General features: G+C 35.7%; 1 protein-coding gene across 1 annotated transcript in view; it reads right to left on the reverse strand.

Moving 5' to 3' along the window:
• Positions 1-21,377, reverse strand: part of MALRD1 (MAM and LDL receptor class A domain containing 1) — a 246,978-nt gene that overhangs the window by 91,543 nt on the left and 134,058 nt on the right. Inside the window, exon 29 of the mRNA XM_061468304.1 lies at positions 5,330-5,510. Within this exon, the coding sequence (XP_061324288.1) occupies positions 5,330-5,510 (181 nt within the window). The remainder of the gene's footprint in view (positions 1-5,329; positions 5,511-21,377) is intronic.

The raw sequence follows: 21,377 nt of genomic DNA on the forward strand, positions 1-21,377 counted from the left end.
CATTTCCTCTGTAGCTCCTCTGAGCACACTGCCCTCCGCACTGGGTCCTTTGCACAAGGGTATTTGGGATGTTCTGTGAAAAGCAGCTGTGGCTGGGTCACATTTCCAGAAGGGAGATTATTTCTTGCCTAGAACCAAATTGTCATCTGTACTCTCCGCTGACTGTAATGAGATTTGAGCTTATTATGATTTTCATTCAAAAAGGATAAAGTGTACTCATGTTAATGTATGACACAGTAACTCAAATTAAGTTAAAGCTACCAAAAATTACTAGACTTCTCAAAATGAGCATTCTTCCTCCAGAATGAAGCAGATTCAACAAACAACAGCAATTTGTGAATTAACATTTCACCATAAAATTGAAGAATAATTTCCTTCAAAAGGCAAAATCCAAATATGAGATTAATAAATAAGATTTTTATCATTCATTTCAGCACATTTACTGAGAAATTTTAGCCAGGTGTTGCAATTCCAGTGTCACATGTCAGAATAATCTGACAGTGACCTATTTATAAAAACAGTTGAACTATCATAAAACATGAAAATATTTTGAAGAGAGAAAAAAAGAAAAAGGATTAAAAAAATCACAAGTAACTGGACATACATTATGGCTGAATACAAATGTATATCTTAAGTTTACTAAATCAGTTCGGGCTGCTTTCTCCCTTCCCTCTCGCTCTTCAGGGCTTAGTTTGTACTGGATGTTTCTGTTATGAGAGTCTGAACTTTTCTCAAGTGTCTGAGTGGAAGGAATTCATTCTCTACTAAATGTAAAGCTTTGCATGATACATAGCTGAGGATTCAAAGAAAACACTGGCTTATTTTAAAAATAAGAAAGTTGGCCTACACACCCAAACACTAGGATGTTTTAGTTGTTTCTCTCTGATCTGCAAAGCTAGGATGGAATTCTAATGAGAAAGGGGTTTTCTGCTAAGACTTTCAAAGCTTCTTGTTTATGGGAGCATGGAAGCAAAGTTGTTCAAAGGATTGCTGTACTTTCACCTATAATCTTTGCCGTAAACAGTAAGTGAGGAGGAATACAAATATATGAGGAGAAAGTGAAAGAAAAAGTTTATCACAAGGCAAAGCAAACTTTATTTTATTTTAAAGAAAGTTTCTGTTCAATTTGTTAAATCACTTTCCTATTAATGGTACTGTGCCATTTGGATTTGGCTTTCTTTTAAAAAAGAAACAGAATTTGAATATCACGTGAAGTATAATTGAATATGTATCCTGTTTACCTTGAAATGAGAAGAAAAGCTTGCAAAATCTGATCCCAAAGAGGGAACCCACAAAGATCACTGGAGCTGTAATGGTTCTTTCTGGACTTTTATTGCACTGAATTGCCAGACCATGGAAAACTATATAAATCAACTAAATAATCAACTATTCTAGATATGTCTGTCTAATTTGAATTTAGAGTTATGATTTATTTAATTCATCTTTCACTGTTCATTTTTCAGGTGGTGTCTTAATCAGTATGTATGATATGGCTGAGTAAGGTATAAGCCACGCTTATACTCTGTGTTTTGTATTTGGAGATCAAGATTCCTTTTCTGTAAAATTACAGATGTACAAAATTCAGACTACTGTTAACAGTACATCTGATGAGTTGCACTCAATTCACTGCTATATGACAGCTGGAAAGGCAAATCAATAAAGCTTGAAGTGCCCTTTAAGGTTACCAGACCACAGCTTATCTGTGACAAGACTTTCAGAAGATGTTATTATGAGGATAAGTGTCAGATAAGTCTCAAAAAAAAAATTATCATTGGTGATTATACTGTACAATACCCAGGCTTTTTGTTAAAGCAAAATTGCAGGCATTTTTTCTAGCATGCAAATAACCTCTTGGGTGGTCAAAGTCAGTTTTTAAAAAGCACACAAGATAATCACTCTAAATTCCGTTCAGATCATGTAGGATACTCTGTCACTAAAGTTGCATGAAGAATTATTTTATGAGAAGGTGAAAAAATCAAGTGTAATTAATCAATAAATGAATATTGAGAACAATCTTTCTCTGACTGTGATGTGACTCCACTGCTTTTAATTTTTTTTAATTAAACAAGTAAAATAAAGATATATCAGACTTGGAATTTAAATAATTTTTGCTATGAAAACATAACTTACCCTCTCACAACCATCTTTTTTATACCTTCTTTTTTTCTCTCTCTGACAATATTTCCAAGACCTTTCATATTTCCACTAAATACACAGTTGTTTCTTGACCTTCACTTCCATAGAAATTAGTGAGACCTGAGGGAAATGAGCCTTGAAGAATAGGGCCTCAGAAGCTCAGACCGTAGTTAATAAAGTTATCTAGAGTATTCTACTGATATAGAAGCTTTTAACTAATTAATTTTTAAAGGAAATACTGAAAAGATTCTGCCACTTGAAAATCCTCGCATAACATGAGCTATATAAATCACGGATATGTAAGTGAAAGGCAAAGTCATCTGCAAAGCTAATCCACCTCCATGCAGATTCCCTTATCATATGCAGAGTTTTTTTCTATAACACGTTGTATAAGAGCAATCTAAAGTAAAACACGTGTACAATAATAATGTAAGTTTTTGAGTGTATTAAACTCTGTAATAACCACTGAATATTGCCATACTGCATAAAAGCAGTTCCAGTATCCAGATGTCAAAAGCTTCACACAAGCTACCTCTGTCTTCCCTCTTCCCATTCTCCATTTGAGTGCATTATTTATGCAAAAAGGCTATTGTTTTATGTGTGGGCTGTAAACCATGACACAGGAATACCATTTAGCAGGTTTCTAAAGGACAGTAAGGAGAAAGCTATCCCAAAATATCTGAAAGCTCCAGAATTTCCCTAACGTATCTCCACCGCTGTGTGCCATCTGCTGGGAAACAGCTAAACATTTTTAATTTTTCCCCCCATGCAGTTTAAGGTTTTCTCCTTTCTTTTCTGTTTATTTCAAACCTGTTATTCAAGTTAAAATTTTTTTCAATTAACTTCTAGGTTTTTTCTGTGCATGGTCTATTTCTCTGCTTATTTAATTACCATGGCCAGAATATCCATAATATTATATGAGATCTTGTAATCTAACCTTGTAAACCCCAGTGGAAAATAAAGATGTGGCCTTCAGTTCCCCTCGATTACCCTTCTAACTCAGCAATTCTACAGCTACACAGTACATGAATAAGTGTTGTAAATCAAGTCATTTTGTGGAAAAGAAACCCCTTGACCCCTTCTGGATTGTGTGTTACTCTTCTCCTTGGATTTGGCCACAGTAAGATTGTGTTTGCTGTCTTTTAGCTTTGTTACAATAGACACAATAAAACGGTGAACCCTCTGCTACAGAAAAACAATTTAGACTTGACATATTTTCTCTATCCTAAAAGGCCCAGGCTTGGGTCAGATAGCAAATGTTAGTTTTGAGATTCTGGCAAAGTGTATTTTGTTTGTTTGCTCTACAAAGGTAAAGAATCAATAACAACAAGAATGAAAAAGGTCAGATCAGGCTCCTTCATGTCATCATGCCAAGAATAAGGTCAGCATACCAAAAGTCTTGAGAAAATTAAGCAAGCAGATCTCAGCTTGTGAAGTGGAAGGCAAATAAATCATACACAGAGCTGATGTGAAAGGTGCTAAAGACGATGCAATGATTCCCTCTTGACTTTGGGTTGAGCTTAAATGTAGAGACAGGAAAATCAAGCTGTAGGGGTGAAGGTGGAGGGTTTGTTCTTTTTTTTTTTTAATATGCACTTGCACACATGCACATACACACAGTTATAAAGCAAATATATGACAGGCCTCTGGTCCTTCTGAAAAGCAAAGGCGTCAGCATAAACACATTCCCATAGGATACATAACAACTAAATGAATGAAAACCCTGCTGTGCCTAACACACAGTACAGGAGAAGTTGTCAGTGACTGTTTCCTGACTATATAAAGACTGTACCTTAGTACAGCGCAAGAATGTCCACCATGCAAGTGACAGCTCTATAAAGGATTAACCTCTGGGGGTTCCTACTTTTCTAATTAAATCTAAAGAAATGTATTTTTATTGTATATTGATCTTTAATTCCTGAATATCTTCAGGAATCTGACTGTGAAGTATCTAAATAGTCTTAAAATGGGACAGAATCCCAGAAGTGTGGTTTGACTAGATCCCACTCTATATATGGATACATCTGAGAACAACTTGGCAACAAATTGCAAGAAAGATCAACATCCCTTTGTTATTTGACATTATAGGGGAATGTTGACCTCCAATATCCTACCAGGGCATCCTTGTAGAACGGAGAATAATCACATGCATAGGAAAATGGACAATGAAACACTGGAAAAAGCAGAGGGAATCACTAGTGTTCATGGGCCTGGAAGAACTTTTAAGGGTACATCTGCCTCAGAGTTTTATTGAAGTGCACTTCTGAAGTAGGTCTCAACTCGTATCCAGTTTGCATTGTTCGATTTACATCACAGAGTAATTTCTGAATGCGAAACCTTTATTTTTCAGATGAAACTAGATGAAAAAATGCTCTCCAGAAGTGTATTTTCCATGATCCAAATTATAATGGGCATTGAGACCATGGCAGGAGATTAAAACTTCCGCAAAACTCATACAGTGTTGATATGTGGCACCAGTAATGATTGCCTCACTCAAAAAATCCGCTTATGTTGTGTCACTGTGCAACACTTTTGCCTACCAGGGATAAAAAGCCCATCCTTTCTTGATGGAATTCACAATCCACCCAGTTTTGATTTGTTTTTTTTTGTTTGTTTGTTTTGTTTTTTGAATTAAAGGCAAATTCTTCCTATTTTAGCCTATGGTTCACAAAAGAATGAATTAAGTAGGATGAGTACCCTGTGAAGAAATTAAAGGTTTACTTTGCTGGCCTTAACAATTTAACTGAACTGGGAAATAAAATAGTGACAGTGGTTCATTTGTAGTCTCAAGTTATTTTTATGGAAAAAGCCTTTACCATAGAACAGGGAGACCACAGGCTTTACTTGATAAAATCTGACATAATTTTTATAAAATTATTATATAAAACATCAGAGACTCAGTAATTTACCAGTGAATTAAAGAATAGTTCTTACTCAACACCAAAGAAAGGTAAAAAAACCTTAAGCATTTCTTGCATTTGCCTGCAATAATCTAGTGTGAGACTGCTACTCTAAGTCTTCTGTATGAGTAGAAAAAGCAACTGAAGTTATAAGAATAAAAACAATGCATTCATAACTGATTTTTTGAAGAATGTCACAATGAAAACAATAAGACCATGATGTATTTAAAACCAAGCAAGAACATTCTACATTTCCTTTAACAGTCATGTAGAAACTTCCCTCTTGAACTTACTTGTGGTGCAGTTGGTGAACTCTATGTCGTCTATTGCTACTCCTCCTCCTAGGTCTCTGGTACGAATGCCTTCAAAGATAACTTCAAAATTCCTCAGTTTCCCCAAGGGTAACTCGACTTTGCTCCACTCATCACCATGATTTCCTGATTCGCTCCATATTTTCACAATTGCATCATCTGTCTGAAGTTTGAATAAAATATATATAATGAGACACATAAATATGGATTGTCAAATACCAGGTTTTGAAAAAAAAACCAAACCAAGTCCAAAAAAAAAAAACAACAAGAAAAACAACACCCAAACAAAAAAAAGAAAACAAACAAAACCCCCCAAAACCCAAAGCAAGCAGAGAGAAGACAGGAAGACACCCCTTCAGTTTTGCCAAGAAATAGTAAATTTATGCTTTGCTGGAATAATTGGAAAAATAATGAAATAAGATGATTACTGTACAAATCAAAAGTAAATGGAATTTTGGACTGAAATTACTATGTGTATAATTGAACTCCAAAACAGTTCACTTTTGTATATTTTCATTTAACTTTATATAATAATGAGCTCTGCTCTTTGTGTTTATAATACAGTACAGGATGTAAGGTTAGTCAACCATTTTAAATTAGGGCATCAGATAGGTAGAGTCTTTAAAAAATCGTGAAAATGTAAATACAATGGAGGAAAACCAAACAAATATAAGATCATAATATTTTTGTATAGTTTATTTGAAGGAAAATAACGTTCAAATATTTTAAAGTTTTTCATTAAATGTCCAGTCATATTGCCTAACAGGCAAGTCAGCAGTAAACAATATACTTAATTTTTTAACAGTAGTATTATGAATGCAGGTGCACCAGATTCAATTGCTGTGAATTATGACATATAGATATGATGGCAGCAAAAGTAAATATTTGCAAAAGTTTTGTATATGTCCAAACGTATTTTGCTTAATGACTATGTGGCTAATCATCCAATTAGCAAATGAGAAAATTTTTGCCAGTCTTATCAAAACTCATTAATATTCCAACTAGGGTTATTGAAACCACTGTGATGCATCAAACAGCTAAAAGTAATGCATAACAAAGGTTCTAAGTAGAACATGAACAAGCAATATCTAAGGAAAATAGAAACAACAGTAAAAATAAGCAGGGAGGCAAATTAAATACGTGGTGAACCTGTTACATCAGATTTATGTTAATAAGATTCTCATGCATATTTATGATGAGAAAAAGAATCTTTGTGCTTACATATCATATTATGAATAGGTAAGTGCAGACAAGTTTGGCTAAAACTATTGTTTTTTTCTGAATCATGGAACTCATAGAATTATTATCTTTTAGAAGAAGGTCCTCAAACCTACGCAAATATAGAGATACTGGAGTGTGGCTTGACAATGATGTTCTGGAAAAATCGCCATTAACTGTAAAGACGTCAGCTTAAAACAATGACAACTTTAAATTGCTAAACAGGAAAGAAAACAGAGAATGGTCTCCACAAGTACATGTAAAGTCATAGCTGCTTAGCTGAACAACCCTGTTGCTGCACACTAGTAAGTGTTGGACCAGTAGTGACAGCAGCCCTTTATTAGTCACAATAACTGACCACACAAGCACCTACAGTGTCAAGTTTAAGTGTTGTTTCTTCAGTTATGTATTATTGACTTAAAGTCCATTGAAGAGGAAGTAACATAACAGCACCTCTTTTGCACCACTAATTCTACAGTTGATGACAACTGGTTCTGATTTTCTCAATGTATTTCTCCCAGTAATTCTCCTGACTCTATGTGCCATCATGTCAGAAATCCATTATTTAATAGAATCATAGAATCTCATAACATCTCAAATGGAAAGGGACCCGTAAGTATCATCGAGTTCAACTCCCTGCTCCTGTTACTAAAACTAAACCATATGACCAAGAGCATTGTCCAGGTGCTCCTTGAAGTCTGACAGGCTTGGTGACTTGGTCACTTCCCTGGAGAGCCTGTTCCAGTAACCAGCCCTCCCCTTTTAGACCTATAATAAATGCAATTAAGGGGGACTGAGATCAGAACAAGTGCGAGACCCTTTCTAAAACTTCCACTTACGTTGGAGATGTAGCCTGGAAGACTCTTAACACTGAGATCAAAAAGAGTAGATACAGTAATTGAAGCTGATTTTAAGCTTGTCAAATCTGTCTTAACTTTACTCATAATATTCCCTTTTCATCAAATATGTAGCCAACAATTTAACTTAATTATTTCAGTAACTCAACAATACCTATCACATTCATTCATTTTTAATAACCTCCAAAAGTGTATTACATATTATTGGGTAATTTATTAAGTGTACAATGATCTTCCATCTATCCAGGACATAAACAAACAGGACGGTTATGATGAATTACATTTAGCTTTAAAGTCTCCAATATGGAATACAAAAACAAAAGTTAGAAGAGAAACACTTTTTAACATTTAATCCACTTATTCTGTCTGGAACCTCTTCTGTTTGCCCTTGAGAACTCTTTGAAATAGGAAAATTTCCTAAACATTATTTGTAATCACTGATTAATTTTACAGAAGTGCTGCATATTAGTGGTGAATTTAGACTTAAATGGAGTGAAAATATTACTAAATGATAAGGGGGTTACTGTCATGCATTTAAGCGAGAGAGAAAAATTCAAAACTTATATCTATCCCAACATTAAGCCCCAAATCTATAAAAAATTACATGTATTTAGGTTTGGATGTGTGGAAGTCAGTGGAGCTTCTTAAAATATACAGAGATAAATATTTAGGCAAAATCTAGAAACATTAAATCACACAGTATCACAGTATGCTAGAGATTGGAAGGGACCTCCAAAGATCATCTAGTCCAATCCCCCTGCCGGAGCAGGAACACCTAGATAAAGTTACACAGGAATGTGTCCAGGCGGGTTTTGAATGTCTCCAGGGAAGGAGACTCCACAACCTCCCTGGGCAGCCTGTTCCAGTGTTCCGTCACCCGCACTGAGAAGAAGTTTCTTCTCAAGTTTAAGTGGAACCTCTTGTGTTCCAGCTTGTACCCATTACCCCTTGTCCTATCATTGTTTGCCACTGAGTAGAGCCTGGCTCCATCCTCGTGACACTCCCCCTTTATATATTTATAGACACTAATAAGGTCACCCCTCAGTCTCCTCTTCTCCAAACTATAGAGACCCAGCTCCCTCAGTCTTTCCTCATAAGGGAGATGCTCCACTCCCTTAATCATCTTCGTTGCCCTGCGCTGGACTCTCTCCAGCAGCTCCCTGTCCTTCTTGAACTGAGGGGCCCAGAACTGGACACAATATTCCAGATGCGGTCTCACCAGGGCAGAGTAGAGGGGAAGGAGGACCTCTCTCGACCTACTAACCACCGCCCTTCTAATACACCCCAGGATGCCATTGGCCTTCTTAGCCACAAGGGCACAGTGTTGGCTCATGGTCTTCCTGTCATCCACTAGGACCCCCAGGTCCCTCTCCCCTACACTGCTCTCTAACAGGTTGTTCCCCAACCTATACTGGAACCTGGGGTTGCTCCTGCCCAGATGCAGGACTCTACACTTTCCCTTGTTATATTTCACCAAGTTATTCCCTGCCCACCTCTCCAGCCTGTCCAGGTCTCGCAGCACAGTTAATCAGAATATGAGCCTCACGTCTGCCATTAGCCTGACTTTGATTGATTTCACATTATATTTTATTGCATGACATTCTGTTCAGGCTTATGTTACATTTATCATGTTGATTTTGAGTAAATGATGCTGTAAGTAATAAACAATAATGTTCACATATTTCTTTAGAAATATCCATATAAAAATGTTATAGCAATCAATTTGTATGTGGTATCATAGCCATAAAATATCAAATCTTACACTGCTACAGGAACTGTGACTTTTTTTTTACTATGGTGAGACACTGAAATACTTTTTGCCAGGAAGAATTATTTTCAGATATAAACTTTACAACAGAAACGACAGCCTTCTTGCACTTCACAAATTTTTGAATATGAGTATACAAATAAAATATAGAAGAGAGTGACACAGTTTTTTTCCTGTCTGGGTTCAACAGTAGCAGTTCTCATACAACAGCAGCACTTCATAAAGCATGAAAGGTTGATTTTTCACCTGCTCAGCTACAGTTCCATGTAACAAAAGAAAAAGCAGCTTCATGCCCTGCATAAATGTATGAAGGCTGTTGTAATACAGAATGAAAAGTCCCTTCAAAAACACAAGCCCTGCACATTGTGTGCATGAAACAGCCAAGGAAGAGGTGGGAAAGGGAGAGACAAGTTTGGCTCTCCTCCTCTCCTCAGGCCCAGGCAGAGGAGCTGGCTTGGCTAAGGGGTTTGAGCCTTACAATTCTTCTGAATACATACTTGGCATGAGAGGATCAGCATTTGTAAGCTTTGCAGATTCCATTTCATGAATTATTGTTCTGTGTTTTCTGCATTCTCCAACCATTTAATCTGTCTGGTGCTTTGGCATTTCTTTCATATCTTTGGAATGTGTTTGCCTCTAAAATAAACAAAAATATGGCCTAAGGGGGAAAAAACCCCAAACAAACTAAAACCCCAGCAGTCTGCTCTTTGACCTGCCATTATATCCAGAAATCCTTTGATCATTTTTACTTTCCTATATATGTATTAATGTATGAGAGTTATGTAAAAAGTATATATGACAATCAGAAGAAATCTGCTCAGCGTACGTGAGGCTGCAGGCCACAGTGTCACCTTTTTATTTTTGAGGCAATTCTTCTACCGGCACGTACTCCCACTGAGTGTCTAGATTGCTTTTCAACCTGGGATGGTGGAAAAAGGCCCAGTCTAACTCTGTGCTCCAACAGACTGATAAAAGATAGTTAAGATCTGTAGCTTTGGTGGAAAGTATCAGAGCTGCCTCTGTGTGTGTGGGGGTTGATTATGTGGGATGCTGGTTAGGGTGGAAATCCCATTTTCCAGTCACTCTGCAGAAGTCTACCAAAAAAAAAAAAAAAAATCAAGGCAGTCCCCTTCTGCGTTGTAAGCATCATAACCTAGGCTCCTACCCTGCTTTGCTACACTTAATTGTACATACATTGCAATTCAGAATATTTTATCTTCATCTGGAGAACCATCTCAAGTGCTTATAACCTCTCTTTTGAGTACTTCAAGGAGAAAGTATATCTTACTGGGCTCAATATTCTCATTAATTCACCTGGGGATACCAAGAATAAAGGCAATGGTTGGATTTCTTTCTTTCATAGAATCCCTTTTATTTTGTGGTTGAGTTTAATATTTTTCCTACGCAGCAGAAACCACCATTATTCTCAAGGCTACATTTCTAACACAGTCAAAACAATATTAGGAGCTGAATCCAAAACATGCAAAAGAACTATACACTTTTCCATTATTGGATGGTGGAAAGAAATGAATATTTCTTATGAATATACTCTCTGTCAGAGGAATATATTAAGTATTCCAGATGCAATTAAAAAGTTTCCACTGTGAGACAATATGCCTTGCTGTGTCTGTTGGGAAACAGAAATGAAACCCAGATTTTGTTCTTGATCTGCACCTCTCCTACTATTCATGTTTTGAACTGTATTCAAAATATCTCCCTAGTTCATTTGCATCTGATACGTAATTCAGCGGAGCTACAGGAAATGAAGGTGAGCTTACCAAATGCATGGAGGCAATAAAAACATTTGCTAAATATTTTTGGACTCTTCAAATATACTTGAGGGCTTTTTAATCAGACAGAATATTTTCAAATGATTCATCAAAAACCATTAACTGTTTATTATCAATATGATAAAAAGACTTAAGTTTCACTATATGAAAAGTCTTCTCTTTCTACAGCATCTTCAGACTTTTGAGAGGAGTCAAACTCTACATACTCTTTTATGCCATTAGGAAAAAGTTTTTCTCCTCTGCTTTCAGATTCCTTTGAAAACAGTGTCTTCCTGCAAGCTGTTACCATCCAGAATTTTTAAAACAGTATATGTGTTACGCAAAGCACCAACAGATAGCATAGAACAAATGCAATGTGACTAACTGTCACGGCTTACTTCTATAGTTTGTGATGCATGGTAATCCCTCTGTTTTACAAGTGTATTTCAGGAGGGAGGTTTATTTTTCAGGCTATTTCTTCTTGATTAAGAATCAAGCATATTTTCATAGTGTGAAAATGAAGTTAACTAATCAACCTGGTTTTAACAGAGTTTTACTTTCCTTGCCATAGTATCATCATTAAAGCCTTTTGATGGCTGGCCAAGCAGTTTAAAGATGAAGTATCACATGATGCATGTTCCTTCCCTGTTTTCTCCTTTTACTCAATAAGGACTGGAGTAAAGGCCTGCACTTTTACATAAACATCAAAGAAACAAGAGATGGAAGGAAGAAAAATCACAGCTTTTCATCATTTTCCCATATTTTGAAGTCCTTTTCTATGAAGCTGTATTTCTGCAAATCACAGAATGGTGAGCATTTTTTCTAATATCATCTATCTACTTATTTAGGTTTCGTTGCTTAAGAGTGAGTTCTATTTCAGGTTCTGAGCACCTTCCTTATAGATTTGGGTGTTTGCTACATTAACACCACAGTACACAGAATACTTGCTTCTTTTTAAAGATCTCGATTCCTAGTATTACCTCTTTCAAACATAGCTAGAAAAAAAAAGGGCGCATTAAAATGCAATAAAACTGAAGACTGATGCTGTTTAACAGAATCTTATCTTAAAAGAAAATTATGTGATTATTGTGTCTTCTTCACCTGAAGTTATTTTCAAAGCATGAGAGATTCTATATTTTTTTCATTTCTCACTAATTTTCTCTTCCTAAGAGAATATTGTGTAGATTATTTGAAAACAGCAACTTAACCCTAGAGTTTGACCTCATAGAACATTCAAGAAAAAAAAACTCTACATCAGATAAAACTACATAGAGTAGCAAAGTCTTAAAATTTTCTAAATGTGTTAAAGAATTAACTGAAGTCAAGATTTTTCAGCCATGGTTTGAATTTTAGGTTCCCTTTCTCTTTCCTTTCTTCTTTCTTTTCCTTATCTATTTTTTTCTTCTTTTCTCTCTTCTCTCCTTTCTTCATGGTGACATAAAGAAAACAAGAGCAGATAATAAGGTCATAAAGATGTGAGTTATGAAGGAGCACGTGTGTCCTCTGGCACACTGTAAATCACCAGCTGATAAATATTCAATATAAACATTTTGGCATCACTTTATAACAGCACTAGTTACACTAAGTCATCTCAGCTTTGACAAGCTACTTTATTTTAGAGGAAGACACATACTCTGTATGTTAAGTGTAAGGTTGGAAAGTGTATGCAAACCAACCAAATAAAACATTTGTGCATGTTAATCATGTAGGTAAACCTGAGAACAGCAGTAGTTATTTACTGTTCTGCCCTTAGCTACTGCTTTGAAAATGTGTCTCTCCTATTAAACAACCCACAGAGACTTGTGGTTAGGATTACCATTACATTTAGAAAATTGATGCCAATTATCCTAATTTTGAAGCTCCACATTAAACATATCATTCCAAAATTATTAAGTCCACCTGGAATAGCTCTGAGACAAATAAAAACAATTTATTTGTTTTTATATGGTGAGATTTTTAAACTCAAAATATACACATTCCATCACTAAACTGAGGGATGCTGAGGGCACATGCTGCAGGATTCTGAAATATTTAGCAAATCAAAATAGCAAAAATATAAGAAAAGCAACAATAACAAAAAAAGCAGATGACAGAAATGTGACAATCTACAAAATAATGGTCTCAAAAACACAAAGATATTAGTGATGAGTAGGCCACAGGGAGAGTTTTACTTTATGGACATGGTGCTGAAGTGATGAGCTTACTCAAGTTCCAGTGACTTCGATAAAGATTCATGATTCTCAGCACCGTAGAGAATACATTTAAGTTTCTAATTTCTCAGTTATATTTTGACAGGAACCAGAAGCGCTATTTACCATGTTTCTACCTTCTATAAAAACATTAGAAAAAGAAATATCAAACTGTTCAAGTAGTATCTTTAAGACATTATTTGATTCAGGCAAAATGTATACTGGCTAAGTACATTAGTATGCATGAAAAATTGGCTTCGTTTTTAAGGATAACTTACAAAATCACCTAATTGCATTTTCACAGTGCATTACAGAAAGAACGAAAGAAAAAAGCAAGATGAAACACTGATATTTCAGCCTTCAAGCTTTTTATTAGACAGTCTGCATATACTAGTCTCAGCAGGTTTTCATAATAAGAGTTAATGACAAAGCTTATCCATCCACCCCTTTCATTTCCTCCTTTGTGCAAAGCATTAAGATGATTTTTACTCTCTGAAATACCTTTTCCCCAACTCTCATTTCCAAAATTAACATCACAGTAATGAAGGAATATGCATTTCAGCATGGAGTGTACCATTCTAATGGACAAATTTGATGAGTAAACTTGCACCACTAATAAAACTCCTTTTTTAAAATGGACCAGTTTTGGAATACTGGAATCTCATAGTGAATGCTTTCAGAGCATCAGAAAGCATTAAAAGCTCACCCTGTCACAAGTGCCAGCACTTGCTCTATTTCTATTAGCTAAATGGTAAGACTCTTGGTTCTTAATTGCTCTGAGTTGAGAAAAGCTGTTTTCAAAAACAGTTTGATAAAAAGCAAGAGGTAATTCATCTGGAGACAGGATTTTGTTTCAGGCAGGCAGACAATTCAAGGAATGACAATTACGTTGCTCATTAGCAACGACGAAGTTATACTTTAAAACCTTTTATTTTGGAAAAGATCTATATTGAGAAAAAAAGAATAACTGATCGGTTTTCTTTGAATTTTTCTCTTATAAAACTTTGATTTATCTTGTCATGACTACTAAATCTACCAGATTTAATTATAGCCATCTTTACTTTATAACCAAGCAAAATCATCCTTTTCTTCTTTGCATCTTTCTATATTGCCATAATACTCTTTCCATCAAATATATTTCTATGTGCTTAGGCTCTTAAAATACTTCTTCGTTCTGTATGTTATTCTTATCAATTAGAACAGAGAAACAAAACAACTCCTCTGGTAAAAGATGATTCATTAGGTACCTTGTACTACTTCATCTTGTTTTCATTTCTTAGCCCTCCTAGCCCTTCTTTCTCCTCAAATACAAAAATTTCTTTTTCATTTCCTACCATAATCCTCCTTTGTTTGATTTTGGTTTTTAGGTAGCCTAAGGGATACAGTTGTGATTGCTTGGATTTCATGTTTATTCCTTCAGTTCTGCTGCTAAGACTGAGTGATAATAAAGGTCAAAACTGTTTTTTAAGACCATTAACATTTCAAGCAATTTAGTTTCATTTTGTCTTAAAACTTCTCACACCTTTGTTTTAATCATGTTTTACAGGTCTCTTCAGATTGTTCCCATCTTAGAACTGAGGCAACTTTAAGTCTCTGGAAAGCCAAAGCTTGGGAAAAAAATAATCACAGTTACAAAAACTCTAAGATGACTCTGAACAACAGTTACAACCCTCCGGTGCTTCCAAGTGGAGGACCTTACTCTAGTGAAACACAAAGCTCTGTTTGAGTGACACAGTGGGCAGGCAGAAACTGTGCTGGTGGGACTAACTCACAATTCTCTGTAACTTTGATGATTAGTGGACAAGGTCAGAAGCATTTTTCTATTCAGCTTCACTGAATTGGTCCCAAGGAAAGAGAAAACTTTAAGAGGAATGTTCAAGTCCTTACTCTATAATATCTGATGGATACAACTATTTATTTCTTAGAGAATGCCAAGGAACGAGATATGTGATTTAAATTTTCAATCTGTAGTTATGAAACATATTCTCTACAAATTAAGGGCTCTCGTAACTGACAGGTCTTATGGTATTAAACACTTCAGTAAGATTTCCTCTCTTTCCCTACTTCTCTCTCCAGTAGCTACCACCTTATATGTTTAAGAACATATAAAGTTATAAATATAAATATACCCAGTATGGTAGAGGTATAGAAAATAAAAGTTTGCAAACAGATTAATGAGATATTGGTGTTTGCATTGCCAGCATAGATATGAAATATTTACATAAGTACCAAAAAATATTTGCTGAAATATCCAAATTTCAAATATTTCTCCAGTAACATTCCTGAATCTATCCAGTGTTACTTACTGAATGTCACTATACACAGTTAAATGTCTACAGGAAGCAATACAGAAAGAAATAGCCACCTATCTTCATAGATGCTTACTTGAGAGTGAGATAAATCGGACTCAAGACTCCCTTTGATACATTGAGTAAAACCCCACCACCAACAAAGAAAAGCTAGGGTGACTGCCACAGTGGCTGATGTCTATATGCACTGGAGATATTTAAATAACAGGAATCCCACCCACATTGGGACAAATTACAATTTAATAGCAATCTTACATTTCTTAACATTACAATCTTAACATTTCTTAGGAAAGAAATCTGCATGCTGGAGAGAGTGCAAAAATTTCTTGCTAAGATGCCTTTCCTGTGGCAATATAATTTGCCTACATAAAAGCAAATTTATAGGTCTGAAAACAAGCATGAGAACAAGCATCAGCCACACTTCCAAGTACGTAAAAGAGAATTTGTAATAACTTTCAAAATTGTCTTCAAAATTTCAATGACATGTCAAACACTTCATTTCTCTGTACAACAAATCTTACAACTTGGAAGGAGGAGACTGCAATTCATATAGAGATTAAATTTCAGAAATACTGATTTAGACTATACTATTGACTATGGTAAAATATAAGGTTAAAAATGTGCATCTAGTCAGTCAGGAAGGATTTTCATTAGTTGTTAATTCCTTTCCATAGTCCACATTTTTGTTTTTCTGGTAGTTTGAGGGCTTTTTTTGTTGTCCCTACTCATTTAGAAAATAAGTCCTCAATTCCTCTAATACAAACCTCGTATTTTGACCAAACGCAGTTATTCCTGGCCCACACTGGAGACCAGAATTACAGCTAAAGATTAAATAATTCTCCTTATTTGCTAATTCTGAAAGATCCATACTTATAACAAAGTTGGTTTGTTTTTTTTTCACTCATGTTAGCCTTTGAATATTTTCCATGTCATCTAAAATGCCTAGAGGTACAAGGAAATTAATATCACAAATAGATTAAAAGCTTCAAATAATCTGAGGTGTAGGAGGAATAAAATAGGCAATTTTTAAATTTTTAGTATTCATTTTCTTCTTTTAGTGCTCCTGCTGAAGGCAAAATTAAATATGCTTTGCAGACTACACAGTTACACCCACATATTCCAGGGACTTAATACAAATGGTCTTTCTAGTTCCTGATTTTAGTGTTATTACAGTATCATCTGTCTTTACTTCATTAATTCAAACAAAAAGATCACATTAGTATGGTTTCTTCAGTCTTCAGAGTAATATTAAAATTCTTTATATGAGCTCCTTGTTTTTTTTTTAATTTTCCAGATATGGCCTGGCAAAACTTGCATGAGCAAGTTGCAAAAGAATGAGGCAAGGTGGGAAGTGCTGGGGGCAGCTAAACCTTCTTGTAGGCAAGCAACATAAAGTTACCAGGTTATGGAAAGGCTTGTCTCCATGGTAAGTAAGATAGTGGGAAGAAACTGAAGTCTTTCAAAGCTTCCATTACATTGACACTATCAGTATCTGCTGCAAATGATAACTGCTCTCTAGCACCAAGCTAGATGCCAGTGCCTGCAATGACAAGACAATTCTACTTAGAACAGCCTTTCATTTTTCATTTAATTCACCATTATGTAATGCAGTGGAGTCAATCTACAAAAAATACACATGCAGATGATTACGGTCATAAATATAGGTACTAAAAAATACCTAGTCTGACTCTTGCATGAAATGAATTAGAACCAGATACTTCCACCTTTGTGAAATTACAGCAAATATAGAAACACAACTGCTTTGCTTTTTTCTTTTTCCTTTTTTTTTTTTTCTGAAGCCACTGTGGATTCAGAGCTGAAGGCCAAAAACTGAAAAAAAAAAAATCTGGAAGCATAAAAAATAGACTCTTCATGTTAAGACCCTTTATAGATTCATCAAAGTAATTTTAAGCACACTACAGCTTGATACCGTAAGCCTAGCAAAGATCAAAGACTACCAGAAACTAGAACATCTCCTACACACTAAAAAAGAGCTGTGAATTAAAAATAAAAGTTACATTAAAGAACTATAAAACGGGAAACAAAGTAATGTTCCACACTGAGCACTAGTGCTACATCACTACTTGCTGCAGTTTTGCTAGTATAACATCTGTTCTGTTCAGTCTGTGTTTGACAAAAGGGAGATACTTTTCTCCAAGGAAAACCAAGAGGCCTTGGTCTGTAAAAAAAGAAGGGAAAGGAAAATGAAATAAGAAAGATCTTTCACCTTTTCTGAACTTAAATAGAACTCCTAAAAATGTTCAGTGTTTTTTTTTCAAGTGGAACTGTTGATCAGGAAAATTGGGATTTCAGGTCTGATCAATGCTATACACTGTCTAAAGACATCAACAGGCACCAGGTTGCATGTTTCATTATTTATTTTTCTTTTAAGAAAAAATACATCAATTAAAATTAATTCTAATTTTAGAATTTAAATTTGAAGTTTACCTATTTAGAAGAAGAGATATGAAAAACAAATAAAAATGCTCAAAGCTCAAGGCTATACTTCTATCACTTAGACAAAGTCCTTTTGTCTTCAGTTGCCATGTAAAAAAGACATGATTTTGATCTCTGTTGTTTCAGGAAAAATCATTAAACAGCAGGTCTATGATCCTTAAAAGAACTCTTCCCTGAGAGTTAAATCACAACTTTCCCTCTTGAGTGTCTGCCCTGAAAAGAGTTAGAAGAGCAAAAGAAGTCTGACCTGCAAAGATCCCAGAGATTCTTCAGTCTCTTATGCTAAAAGGCAACAATGTAACTACCATCACCCTGTGAGATTATGAGCTGACAACTCAATAAAGTAAATCACTTCCAGAGATCTCTGATTAGGTAAATGAGTTCAGTGAAACAACACTGAAGAACTGTGCAGTGTGGAGGAGACCGAAAGTGCATTTTTCATCTGTGTCACATTGCACAACATGATGCCAGGCTGGGACAGAAAATGGGATAGTGGTATTAGCCCTTAGAGCAGAGCTTGTGATTCCAGGTGTGATGTTACAGGATATTATTGTGTTGCTCTGACAACTCGATATGCATTGTGCTGTTTAAACCTGTCAGCACTGCCCTGCCTGACAGAGACATGCCCTTAGTCACACTATTCCTTCATTACTCTGTCCTTGTCTCCTAAGGGAGAAAAAGGTCAAGTTTTAGAAGAATTTAAACAAAGAAATGCTTAATAATTTCCATGCAAACAATTTCTCTTATACATGTTTCTAGAAATGTGATGATTTTAAATTACAAATCCTATGACAAACCTCTTGTTTTCAAGAGCAAGATTGCAAAATACAAGGGAGATTCTTTAACCCTTTTTAAAAATACTTCCTTTTCTTCCTTCAAAACACATCCAAATGTATTATTCCAGCTCACCAATTCTTTCTAAGGAATGCTTAACCTGGTTGCAGTACAAGAATATCATGAATTACATGCTTCTGATAATTTACAGTTAAGAAAATTAAGCTAACTTCCTAATATACTCATCTGAGAAAATGAGTGCACTGAATGGTGTCTGCCCTTATCCACAGTATTGTCCCTTCCATGTAAACATTTTTTTGAGAAATAATGCTTCCACTGAAAACTGACTTATTTCTGTTTGATCGTTGTCTCAGTCTCAATTTACTTGGAGATATGCTTATGTCATGGGGTCAAAATCAGACCTGCAACAACTCTGTTTGAACAATGCCTAAGGAGGCAGAAAGTGCCGTTTCAGATTCTGTATTCAGTTCAGCAGATAAATAAAGAAATATCTTGCTCTGGGAACTAAAGCTGCCACAAAAGTTAATCTTCCTTTCTTTTTTTTGACAAGTTAAACTGTAGCTCATAATATCACCACTAATTTCCTTTAAAGCAGCTGGGACTGAAGTAATAACCCCTTACTCTCAATCATTACTCAGATCAGACATTTCACTGAGTCGAATACAACTTTTAATAATAATTTACAGGTCAACAATGGGAGTAAAGAGATTAAAACTGTGTCCTTTTTGAGAGCCATTCATACCCACTAAATAAAGGCCATTACCCCTGTGGTGTTATGTGGAACCAAATTCTTCTTGAAGTGTATTTTGCTGGATTTAATAAAGGAAAACTATCTGAAATAAAAACCAAACAAAAAAAAAACAACAACCAAAAACTAAGATACAAAGGCAAAAAAAAAAAAATAATTGTAAGCTACTGAACATATAGCTAGGTGTGGTTATATATATACCTCACCTCTAGACAGATACCAGAAACATTACACTTCTGCATTAGATTTAAAGGATTTCTCTAAAAGAAATTATTATAAGAGGGCAAGTGAAAAATCTGTATGTTTTCTACACTGATTGGAGTATGCTTTGCATGCTTCAGTACTTCACACTCTCAAGTAAAACATTCAAGGAAATCTTTGAAAATTTAGTTTCTTCCTCTAGCTGCATGCAGGTCAGACAATCTGCTTTGAGTCTACCTGAACCAAGTGAAATCTGTAACTTCTGCATTAATGTGAGTTGATTGTTTTTCATATAGCCAGTGGGAAGAATCAATGTAGAAATACAGTCTATTTTAAGCTGTGAAGTAGAGAGCAAGTTGCTGTCTCAGACATTATTCTTGAGTGACTTCCCATAGAAGTAGGGTCAATGATATTGATTTGTAAAAATTTCATTTTCAATTACTCAACCCCAGAAATACAAATGTCCAGAAGATACCAGTTGGCATCCACAGCATCTCTGATGCAGGTTTTCCCGTTAATAGCTGGGGTCAGTAGGCTGCCCCTCTAAAAATAACCAGGGAATTACAAAAACCACCATAAGCCATCTGTACCTGAGCTGTGGCACCTACGAAGATACACATTTCTACGGTAGTAGTCTACCTTAGACTAGCTAAAAACAACATTAATATCAGGGAACTGTGACAGCTTCCAGCTTTTGCTGAGAAGCTGCAGCAACCAGGTAACAGTGCCTGTGGTACATCAGCCCTGAGCAGGTGGAGGATGCTGACTGCTGGCTACAGCTGCTGTCGCCCTGGTCAGATTAGTCTCTTGCTGCAGCAGTATCAACAGGGCCCTGCTTTGCTTGCTGTGAGCTACCCAGGACTTCTCCTCATGAATATCATTATGTCTTTTCTCATTTGTAACTGGATGGTATTAATTAAATGCCTGAGTAAGGGCCACTGGAACTTCCTAATGAGATCATGTGTGTATTGGCCTTGTCACAGTCAGCAGAAACAGTTACTAATGGCAGATTTCATCTTTATACATCTACATATTTATTTTTAGAGGCTTGTTTCAGAACCTTGAAAGAGCCCCCACTGTATTAAATCCTAAATTATCTTTTTAATGACAATGTCTATGTGCAAGGTAATTAACACAGATTACACAAAATTTATCTTCAACAAATGTTTTTAATCCTGTGATTGTTGCGCCTTTCCCACTGATACCTAAGATTTGCTTCTTCTTTATGTCAGAAAGTAAACAGCAGTAGGAAGCAATAAATGTATCATTCCTTTCACCCAAGAATTCTTGCTTGCATCTTTAGAAGCATGTTTAAAAATAACACCGTTTCTTCTCACTCATAAAATAAACCAGTATTGAGTGCCGGGGAGGAAGCCCACCATCATCACTGAAACACAAATACTAACTATGCAGCACTTTAGCTTCAGAATATCTCCTACAGTGGATTGTATTCTGTTAAAATTGCCATAGAGAAGATTAGAAATATCTCAATATCTCACTGCAGTAGCAGAGTTTTAACTAGTTTTATCCAAATAGCTTTTTCCGAGCTCAAGATCAGAGCATCCCGACACGTAGGAAGTCAAGGAAGAGGGCCAGGAGACCTGCGTGGCTAAATAGGGAATTGCTGGGTATGCTCAAGTGGAAGAGGAGAGTTTACAGGTCATGGAAGGAGGGGCTGGCCACTTGGGAGGAATGGCAGCTAGGATGACTAAGGCCTCC

Source organism: Pezoporus flaviventris, unplaced genomic scaffold (assembly GCF_033815535.1).
Source record: "Pezoporus flaviventris isolate CSIRO_AGI_PZ_B2104156 unplaced genomic scaffold, CSIRO_AGI_Pfla_v1 ptg000047l, whole genome shotgun sequence".
In the NCBI taxonomy this organism is placed as follows: Eukaryota; Metazoa; Chordata; class Aves; order Psittaciformes; family Psittacidae; genus Pezoporus; species Pezoporus flaviventris.